The sequence below is a fragment of the Macaca fascicularis genome, chromosome 20 (assembly GCF_037993035.2).
Source record: "Macaca fascicularis isolate 582-1 chromosome 20, T2T-MFA8v1.1".
NCBI lineage: Eukaryota > Metazoa > Chordata > Mammalia > Primates > Cercopithecidae > Macaca > Macaca fascicularis.
Genome location: NC_088394.1, coordinates 70005547 through 70016665, shown reverse-complemented (window position 1 = coordinate 70016665; position 11119 = coordinate 70005547). Strand labels below are relative to the sequence as shown.

At 47.8% G+C, this 11119-nt stretch overlaps 1 protein-coding gene across 1 annotated transcript in view; it reads left to right on the top strand.

The window, feature by feature from the left end:
• The first annotated feature begins 445 nt into the window (after positions 1-445).
• The window catches only part of DDX19A (DEAD-box helicase 19A), a 29700-nt gene continuing 19026 nt past the window's right edge, over positions 446-11119 (top strand). The window contains exons 1-3 of the mRNA XM_045381722.3: positions 446-623; positions 4758-4806; positions 10729-10779. Coding sequence (XP_045237657.1) covers positions 567-623; positions 4758-4806; positions 10729-10779 — 157 coding nt within the window. The 5' untranslated portion in view covers positions 446-566. The remainder of the gene's footprint in view (positions 624-4757; positions 4807-10728; positions 10780-11119) is intronic.

The window sequence follows — 11119 nt, the reverse complement described above, 5'->3', positions numbered from 1 at the left end:
AGCCTGGTCATCATGGTGAAACCCCGTCTCTTACTAAAAATACAAAAATTAGTCGGGCGTGGTGGCGGGCGCCTGTAATCCCAGACAGTCGGGAGACTGAGGTAGGAGAATAGCTTGAACCTGGGAGGCGGAGGTTGCAGTGAGCCGAGATCGCGCCACTGCACTCCAGCCTGGGACAGGGCGAGACTCCGTCTCAAAAAAATAAATAAATAAAAAATAAAATAAACGTTGGGTTATTTCAGTGTGAAGTAAGGCAATAAACAGAGGGCTAACAGTTCCACTTCGTAGAGCTCAGGAGTTTTAAAAAGCGAGGAGGCCGCGTCCTGGAAGGGTGAGCAAAAAGCCTCCCTGTGAGGTTTGCGCACAAAGGGAGAGGCCAGTCCAGAGAGACCCAGCGCCGCGCAGAATGATGATGTCGCACGCCGGGTGGGAACTGACGTCACCTGTGCTCACCGCCGCTTCCGGTCCGCGTGAGGTGCATTCTCGCGCCGGTGGCGGGCTTGGGGCCGGCGTTGCGACGTGGTGCGGCGCGTATTTTCACAAGTGGGTCGCCCTTGGTCTGGACTATGGCCACCGACTCTTGGGCCCTGGCGGTGGACGAGCAGGAAGCGGCTGTCAAGTCGGTCAGTGGCTTCATCTCCAGGCGGGGAGGACGTAGCAGGGGCCCAGGCGAAACCTGCCTAAAGCACAGGGAGCTCCCCGGGTTGGGGAGGCTCCTGGGCAACGCGCTGCTAGAGTTTGCTGGGGCAGTCACTTGCCCTTGATTTGCTCTTAGAGCTAAAGAGACCAGTGTCGAGCTTTTTATCTCCATATGGGCTGGTTAAGGACTTCATCCTTTGGTATATCCACCCCACTATGCATGCTGTCATTCCTCTATTGACCTCCTCGGTGACGATTATAAGGAAAGCCAAGTTTAGATGCTGATTCTCATTTTCATTATGCGACTGTTCTTCGCATGTTTCTGTGCTACTCTGTATTTAACATTTCTTAGATCCATGCTTAACGTGGTTGGCAGTTTGTAGCTCTTTGTAGAATAACAGATTCACTTTTAGGTGTAATACCTCAATCTGCAGATGTTGGAAGGAGGCATTACAAATTGTTTCATTGATGTTTAAAGTGACACTTAGTTTCATATACTTGTTCTTTAAGTAATGAATATTCATTCAACTGGAATGTAATTACAGCATACACCGTGGCTTTCTGTTCTTATATCTAAGACCTAAGCTTTAGGTTTGCTTAGTGATAATGGACTGGTTTTTTTTTGTTGTTGTTGTTGTTTTTGTTTGAGGCGGAGTTTTGCTCTTGTTGCCCAGGCTGGAGTGCAGTGGCGTCATCTCGGCTCACCACAACCTCCACCTCCCGGGTTCAAGCGATTCTCCTGCCTCAGCCTCCTGAGTAGCTGGGATTACAGGCATGCGCCACCACGACTGGCTAATTTTGTATTTTTAGTAGAGACGGGGGTTTCTCCATGTTGGTCAGGCTGGTCTTGAACTCCCGACCTCTGGTGATCCGCCCACCTCAGCCTCCCAAAGGGCTGGGATTACAGCCGTGAGCCACCACGCCTAGGCGGTATGGGGATTTTTGAGAGGGCTATTGACAGAATTAGACAAGGCTGGCAAGGATTTAGTGAACTACAGAGAACAGAATATGTTACAAGTGATGGCTAATAGAAATATCGGTGTAGAAGTTATTCTGGGCCGGGCGCGGTGGCTCACGCCTGTAATCCCAGCACTTTGGGAGGCCGAGGCCGGCGGATCACGAGGTCAGGAGATCGAGACCATCCTGGCGAACACGGTGAAACCCCGTCTCTACTAAAAAAAATACAAAAAAATTAGCCGGGCGTGGTGGCAGGCGCCTGTAGTCCCAGCTTCCCGGGAGGCTGAGGTAGGAGAATGGCGTGAACCCGGGAGGTGGCCGAGCTTCCAGTGAGCGGAGATTGTGCCACTGCACTCCAGCCTGGGCGACAGAGCGAGACTCTGTCTCAAAAAAAAAAAAACAAAAAAAAAAGAAGTTATTCTGATAGATAGAGGGCCTATATGTTGGGCAGTGGAAGTGAAAATGAGGGGATGGATATAAGATACAAAGATAGAATGGGTAGGACTTGCTAATATAATAAAGGAGAGAAGGGAGATAAAGCGAAAGGTTTCTGTTTTCAACTTGGATCCTATTGGTATTACTAACGTTCCAATAACAGGAATACGAAAGTGGGAGGAAGGGCAGATTTGATAAAATGGTGAAGGCAGCCGGGCATGGTGGCACCCACCTGTGATCCCAGCACTTTGGGAGGCCGGGGCGGGCAGATCAGTCGAAGTCAAGAGTTTGATACTAGCCTGGCCAACATAGCGAAACCCTGTCTCTACTAAAAATACAAAAGTTAGCCAGGCATGGTAGCAGGCGCCTGTAATCCCAGCTACTCAGAAGGCTGAGGCACGAGAATTGCTTGAACCTGGGAGGTGGAGGTTGCAGTGAATCGAGATCACGCCACTGCACTCCAGCCCGGGCTACTGAGTGAGACTCTGTCTCAAAAAGAAAAAAAAAAAAGAATGGTGAAGGCTGGGCACGGTGGCTCACACCTGTAATCCTAGCACTTTGGGAGACTGAGGCAGGCAGATCAGTTGAACCCAGGAGTTCAAGACCAGTGTGGGCAACATGGTGAAACCCCATTTCTACAAAAATACAAAAAATAAGCTGGGCGTGGTGGTGGCACACTCCTGTGGTCCCCGTTACTCAGGATGCTGAGATGGGAGGATCACCTGAGCCTAGGGAGGTTGAGGCTACAGTGAGCTGTGATCACACCACTGCACTCCAGCATGTGCGACAGTGAGACCCTGTTTCAAAAAAAGAAAAAAGGGAATGGTGAGTTCAGATTTGGCTGTTCTGAGTTTAAAATAAGGAGACATCTTGGTAAGTACCTGTTGTGGGAGTCCCTAGGAGATGCCAGGTTTGACGATTTGTTAGGAGAGCTCACAGGCTCAGTATGTAGTTGTACTCACAGCTATGATTTATTTTAGTGAAAAGATACAAAGCAAAATTAGTGGAAGAAAAAGGCTCATGGGCTAAGTCCAGAGGAAACCAGGCAAACTTCCAAGTTATCTCCCAATGGAGTCCACAGAGTGTGCTTAATTCTTCCGGTAGCAAATTGTAACAGCACGTATGAGGTGGTGTCAGGGAAGCTTGTTAGAGACTACTTGAGGCTTTTATTGGGGGCCTGTCATATAGTCACCCTGTGCCTGGCTTGTACCAGAATTCCAGACTTCCAGAAGGAATGCAGGTGGTTAGCATAAATTCCATGTTTTTACAAACAGTTGAGGCAGACTGACCCCTCTTATCAGTTCTAGGAATGATGGGAACCTTCCCAAAGTCCAAGTTCTCAGGTGACAGCCAAGGGCCAGCCTTGCAAAGAGGCTTTCCTAAGGAGAGTGGTCAGGCCTGCTGTGTTCTTTTCTGCACGGTAGCCATCAGGCATTTGGAAATACAGCACTGGAATTCAGGGGAAGGAGCAGGTCAGAGGTATAAAACCAGCAGTTTCCACAAAGAAATTACAAAGCATTATCAAGAGCATGGGCCTTGTACTCTGGAGTTTAAAATCTAGCATTTGGCCGGGCGCGGTGGCTCAAGCCTGTAATCCCAGCACTTTGGGAGGCCGAGACGGGCGGATCACGAGGCCAGGAGATCGAGACTATCCTGGCTAACACAGTGAAACCCCATCTCTACTAAAAAAATACAAAAAACTAGCCGGGCGAGGTGGCGGGCGCCTATAGTCCCAGCTACTCGGGAGGCTGAGGCAGGAGAATGACGTAAACCCGGGAGGCGGAGCTTGCAGTGAGCTGAGATCCGGCCACTGTACTCCAGCCCGGGCGACAGAGTGAGACTCCGTCTCAAAAAAAAAAAAAAAAAAAAATCTAGCATTTAGCATCAGATCTACTCTGAAAGACAGTTACTGATAATTGGTTTCAAACCTTGTGAAATCTGTGACCCTAACCTAGCTGTGATATGAATATCACAAATACAGGCCTAAACATACTTGGTGTCTGCTTCTAAGCATTCAGCTTATCAGAAGGCTGGTGTAAATAAATGCTTCCTAATAGTTGAAGAGTACCTGTTTTTTCACCACTTAGACTTGTGTACCTTCACTTAATAAATGATTCATGGTCTTAGGTTATCATGTGGCTCTGCTCTCTGGAGTAGAGAAAACCAATGAAAGTGACAGAAGAAGGCTGGGTGCAGTGACTCACACTTGTAATCCCAGTGCTTTGGAGGCCAGGGTGGGAGGATTGCTTGAGCCCAGGAGTTCGAGTTTGAGTTCGAGTAGCCATGGTGGTCTACACCCTGTGGTCTCAGCTACTAGGGAGGCTGAGGTGGGAGGATCGCTAGAACCCAGGAGGTTGAGGCCACAGTGAGCCATGATTGTGCTGCTGCACTCCAGCCTAGGTTACAGAGTGAGACCTTGTTTCAGAAAATAAATAAATAGAAAAAACTTGAGTTGGGAGATAAGCAGAGTTTGAAGTTTTCTGAAACTTTCCCCCCAACCATTATATTTAGGCCACCCCTCGCCTTGTTTGAAGGCTGTTGAAGATGTTTGAAATGATGGTTTCACACAGACTTTCAGCAGTTCTACTTTGAGGGAACAAACCAATTCCCTCAATACTGGTGCTGAAAGTTTCAGACTAGACTTTTACTGAAAGTTTCTCTTTTCTTAGGGACCTTCCCTTTATTGGATCCTTTGCTTAACCCTGTTTTCTTTTATTCCTATTCAGATGACCAATTTGCAGATCAAGGAAGAGAAAGTCAAAGCAGATACCAATGGTGAGTCACTAGTAACTACAAGCTAGAAAAGAGTTCCATGTGGGCCGCTGCTTTGCACTCATAGCTGCATTGTACAAAGAGCTGTTGTTTGGGGTAACCGTTAGCTGTTTACAAGCCAGTACATTAGATTTTGTTACTGAAGGGATATGTCAATTTTCCAAAGTTTATCCTTTGACTTCTTAAAATTAAGAGTCTCTCTATTGGACTGTACTGCTACTGTTCATTTGATAATATTTTGGCTAATTATTTATTTATTTTGTTTGAGACGGAGTCTCGCTTTGTTGCCCAGGCTGGAGTGCAGTGGTACAATCTCGGCTCACTGCAGGCTCTGCCTCCTGGGTTCATGCCATTCTTCTGCCTCAGCCTCCCGAGTAGCTGGGACTACAGGCGCCTGCCACCACGCCTGGCTAGCTTTTTGTTTTTGTATTTTTAGTAGAGATAGGGTTTCATCGTGTTAGCCAAGATGGTCTTGATCTCCTGTCCTTGTGATCTGCCCGCCTCGGCCTCCCAAAGTGCTGGGATTACAGTCGTGAGCCACTGCGCCTGGCCTAAATTTTTTATTTTTTATATTAGATTTTTAAAACTATATTTGAGACAGGGTCTCACTCTGTCGTGCAGGCTAGAGTGGAGTGGCATGGCGTGATCTTGGCTCACTGCAAACTTGCCACCCAGGCTCAAGAGATCCTTCCACCTCACCTCCCAGGTAGTTGAGACTACTGGTGTCCACCACCACACCCGGCTAAATTTTTATATTTTTAGTAGAGGCGGGGTTTTGTCATGTTGCCCAGGCTGGTCTCGAACTCCTGAACTCAAGCGATCTGCCTGCCTTGGCCTCCCACAGTACTGGGATTATAGGCATGAGTCATTGCACTTGGCCTAATTTTATTTATTTATTTTTTAATTTATTTTTTGAGATGAAGTCTCGCTCTGCCACCCAGGCCGGAGTGCAGTGGCGCGATCTCGGCGTACTGCAAGCTCTGCCTCCCGGGTTCACACCATTCTTCTGCCTCAGCCTCCCGAGTAGCTGGGACTACAGGCGCCCGCCACCACGCCTGGCTAATTTTATTTTGTATTTTTAGTAGAGACGGGGTTTCACCGTGTTAGCCAGGATGGTCTCCATCTCCTGAACTTATGATCCGCCCGCCTTGGCCTCCCAAAGTGTTGGGATTACAGGCGTGAGCCACCACACCTGACCCATTTTATTTTATTTTATTTTATTTTATTTATTTATTTTGTGAGACAGAGTCTCGCTCTGTGGCCCAGGCTGCAGTGCAGTGGCGCGATTCGGCTCATTGCAAGCTCCGCCTACCGGGTTCACGCCATTCTCCTGCCTCAGCCTCCCGAGTAGCTGGGACTACAGGCGCCCGCCACCTCGCCCGGCTAATTTTTTATATTTTTAGTAGAGACGGGGTTTCACCGTATTAACCAGGATGGTCTCGATCTCCTGACCTCGTGATCCGCCTGCCTCGGCCTCCCAAAGTGCTGGGATTACAGGCGTGAGCCACCGCGCCTGGCTATTTTTTTTTAAATAACATCCAGATCCTGCACGAGGTAAATTTTTTAACTTTTTGAAAAGTGAATCTGGGTTCAAAACTCAGAAAGTATAATAAGGTACAAGGATTACGGCCCACCCTAGTGACCTCATCTTAACTACAGCTGTAGCAACCCTATTTCAAAATCAGGTCACATTCTGAGGTACTGGTTAGGACTTGAATATATGAGTTTGGGGTCAGGGGGCCACACACAATTCAGCTCATAACACCATCCTATCCCATAAGTAGCCACTGTTCATGGATTTTTTTTTTTTTTTTTTTTTTGAGATGGAGTCTTGCTCTGTCGCCCAGGCTGGAGTGCAGTGGCCGGATCTCAGCTCACTGCAAGCTCCGCCTCCCAGGTTTACGCCATTCTCCTGCCTCAGCCTCCCGAGTAGCTGGGACTACATTAACTGGGACTACAGGCGCCCGCCACCTCGCCCGGCTAGTTTTTTGTATTTTTTAGTAGAGACGGGGTTTCACTGTGTTAGCCAGGATAGTCTTGATCTCCTGACCTCATGATCCGCCCGTCTCGGCCTCCCAAAGTGGTGGGATTACAGGCTTGAGCCACCGCGCCCGGCCTGTTCATGGATTTTTAATATTCTTCCAAAGACTTTATGCAAAGCAAATATAAGTATAGATTATCATATTCTCTTAACCAAAATGCGGCATGATATATACAGTACACTTACTTTTTCACTCAACAGTATCCCTTGGCAAACTTTCCATATCAATACATGCAGTTTCATCCCTGCCTTTTTTTTTTTTTTTTTTTTTTTGAGGCAGAGTCTTGCTCTGTCACCCAGGCTGGAGTGCAGTGGTACAGTCTTGGCTCACTCCAACTTCTGCCTCCTGGGTTCAAGCAGTTCTCCTGCCTTGGCTTCCCGAATAGCTGGGATTACAGGTCTCTGCCATCATGCCTGGCTACTTTTTATATTTTTAGTGGAGACAGGGCATCACCATGTTGGCCAGGTTGGTCGTTAACTCCTGACTTCGGGTGATCTGCCCGCCTCGGCCTCCCAAAGTGCTGGAATTACAGGCGTGAGCCACTATGCCTGACCCCTCCTTGTGTTTTATAATTATGTGATACTGCATTGTGTGAATATACCATGGTTTTTTGTTGTTGTTGTTGTTGTTTTTCTGAGACGAAGTTTCTCTCGTTGCCCAGGCTGGAGTGCAATGGTGTGATCTCGGCTCACCACAACCTCCAACTTCCGGGTTCAAGCGATTCTCCTGCCTCAGCCTCCTAAGTAGCTGGAATTACAGGCATGTGCCATGACACCTGGCTAATTTTGTGTTTTTTAAGTAGAGACAGGGTTTCTCCATCTTGGTCAGACTGGTCTCGAACTCCTGACCTCAGGTGATCTGCCCGCCTCAGCCTCCCAAAGTGCTGGGATTACAGGCTTGAGCTACTGCACCTGGCTGATATACCATGACTTTTTAAGCAATCATAGATGTTTGGGTGGTCCCATTCTTTTGCTATTATAAATAATGCTTCATGAAATAACCATGAACTTAGCTCTTTTTACATGTATACAAGTGTTTGTAGGATAAATTCCCCAAAAATGGATTTGCTAGGTCAAAGGTATATGCGTTTGCAACTTTTTCTTTCTTTTTCTTGTTTGTTTTTTTGAGATGGATTCTCTCTCTGTTGCCCAGGCTGGAGTACAGTGGCAGCTCACTGCAACCTCCGCCTCCCAGGTTCAAGCAGTTCTTCTGTCTCTGCATCCCAAGTAGCTGGGATTACAGGTGCACGCCTCCATGCCCAGCTAAATTTTTTGTATTTAGTACAGACAGGGTTTCACTGTATTGCCCAGGCTGGTCTCGAACTCCTGAGCTCAGGCAATCTGCCCGCTTGGCCTCGCAAAGTGCTGGGATTACAGGTGTGAGCCACCACGCCTGGCTTTTTTTTTTTTTTTTTGACGGAGTCTCGCTCTGTCGCCCAGGCTGGAGTGCAGTGGCGCGATCTCGGCTAACTACAAGCTCTGCCTCCCGGGTTTACGCCATTCTCCTGCCTCAGCCTCCCGAGTAGCTGGGACTACAGGCGCCCGCCACCATGCCCGGCTAGTTTTTTTGTATTTTTTAGTAGAGACGGGGTTTCACCGTGTTAGCCAGGATGGTCTCGATCTCCTGACCTCATGATCTGCCCGTCTCGGCCTCCCAAAGTGCTGGGATTACAGGCTTGAGCCACCGCGCCCAGCCTTTTTTTTTTTTTAAAGACAGGATCTTGTAGGCTGGACATGGTGGCTCATGCCTGTAATCCCAGCACTTTGAGAGGCCAAGGTGGGCAGATCATGAGGTCAGGAGTTTGAGACCAGCCTGGCCAATATGCTGAAACCCTGTCTCTACTAAAAATACAAAAATTGCCCAGGCATGGTGGTGTGCGCCAGTAGTCCCAGCTACTTGGGAGGCTGAGGCAGAAGAATCACTTGAACCTGGGAGGCAGAGGTTGCAGTGAGCCGAGATTGTGCCACTGTACTCCATCCTGGGCAACACAGTGAGACTCTGTCTCAAAAAAAATAGGCCGGGCGCGGTGGCTCAAGCCTGTAATCCCAGCACTTTGGGAGGCTGAGACGGGCGGATCATGAGGTCAAGAGATTGAGACCATCCTGGCTAACATGGTGAAACCCCATCTCTACTAAAAATTACAAAAAACTAGCCGGGCGAGGTGGCGGGTGCCTGTAGTCCCAGCTACTCGGGAGGCTGAGGCAGGAGAATGGCGTAAACCCGGGAGGCGGAGCTTGCAGTGAGCTGAGATCCGGCCACTGCACTCCAGCCTGGGCGACAGAGTGAGACTCCGTCTCAAAAAAAAAAAAAAAAGACATGGTCTTGCTCTGTCACCCAGGCTGCAGTGCGGTGGCTCAAACTCCTGGGCTCAAGCTGTTCTGCTGCCCCAGCCTCCTGAATAGCTGGGATTACAGGCTAATTTTTTAAATTGTTAGTAGAGACTAGGTCTTGCTGTATTGCCCAGGCTGACATTTGCAGTTTTTCTCAGTATTTTCAAAGTCCTTTCCTTAGGTATTATACCAATTAATATTTCTGGTTTTGTTTGTTTGTTTGTTTTTTTGAGACAAGAGTTTTGCTCTTGTTGCCCAGGCTGGAGTGCTGTGGCATGATCTCGGCTCACCACAACCTCCGCCTCCTGGGTTCAAGCAATTTTCCTGCTTCAGCCTTCCCAAGTAGCTGGGATTACAGGCATGCGCCACCACACCCAGCTAATTTTGTATTTTTTAGTAGAGACAGGGTTTCTCCATGTTGGTCAGACTGGTCTCAAACTCCTGACCTCAGGTGATCCACCCGCCTCAGCCTCCCAAAGTGCTGGGATTACAGGATGAGCCACTGTGACCGGCCACCAATTAATATTTCCATCAGCAAAAATGAGAGTGTTTTTCTACAATCTCATCACAGAATTAATAGTCAAACTTTTAGAATTTGCCAATCTGAAAGGTAAAAAATGGTAGACTATGTTTGCTAATAAGGCTGTATTTTAAAGTAGGACTGTTAAGAGGTGACATATTCTGATCTGTCTGAAATTAGTCAAAATTTCTAGAAATTTTAAAAGTTTTCACCAGGTACAGTAGTTCATGCCAGTAATCCTAGTGCTTTGGGAGACCAAGGCAGGAGGATTACTTGAGGCCAGGAATTTGAGAACAAGCTGGGCAACACGGCAAGACTCCATCTCTACAAAAATGTTTTTGTTTTAAATTAGCTGAGAATAGTGTCGCATGCCTGTAGTGCTAGCTACTCAGGAGGCTAAGGCAGGAGGATGTGGTGGTATGCACCTGTAGTCCCAGCTAAGTGGGAGCCTGGGGTGGGAGGATCACTTCGGCTCAGGAGATTAAGGTTGTAGTGAGCTATGATTGCACCACTGCACTTTAGCCTGGGCAACAGTGGGAGACCCTGTCTCAAAAAAAAAAAAAATTCTAGAAATAAAAATTCACTAAACATAAAGAAATGCCAACTATTTATATTTTGATTACTTAAAATAAATTTCATACTGGGCGCTGTGTCTCATGCCTGTAATCCCAGCACTTTGGGAGGCCAAGGTGGGCGGATCACTTGATTGAGGTCTGGAGTTTAAGACCATCCTGGCCAACATGGCAAAACCCCGTCTCTCCTAAAAATACCTAAATTAGCCAGGTGTGGTGGCACACGCCTAATCCCAGCTACTCAGGAGGCTGAGGCAGGAGAATCGCTTGAAACCAGGAGGCGGAGGTTGCAGTGAGCCAAGGTTGCGCCATTGCACTCCAACTTTGGGCTACAAGAGGAAAACTCTGTCTAAAAAATAAATAAATAAAATAAATTTCAGTGTATTTAATTTATATTGTCCCACATTTTTGGTGGTTCTCATATTTGCCTTTCTAATTATGACAACTGTTTTCTTGTGTAGGTATTATCAAAACCAGTACCACTGCTGAGAAAACAGATGAAGAGGAGAAAGGTAACTACTCTTGGATGCCCTTGGCAAGAGACAGTATGACCCAGGGGTTGCCTTCCTGGAGCCAGAGGCACTCCAAGCTACAAGATCCAGGAGATGAGAGGAATCAGAGAAGGAATAGTCAGTGAGAGGAGGAGAACCGAACAAGTCCTGAAGCAGTGGCTCATGCCTGTAATTCCAGCACTTTGGGAGGCCGAGGTGGGAGGATTGCTTTGGGCCAGGAGTTCAAGCCCAGCCTGGGCAACATAGGGAGACCCCAATTCTACAAAAGATTTCAAAATGAGCTGGGTGTGATAGCACACACCTGGACTCCCAGCTACTTGGGAGGCTGAGGTGGGAGGAT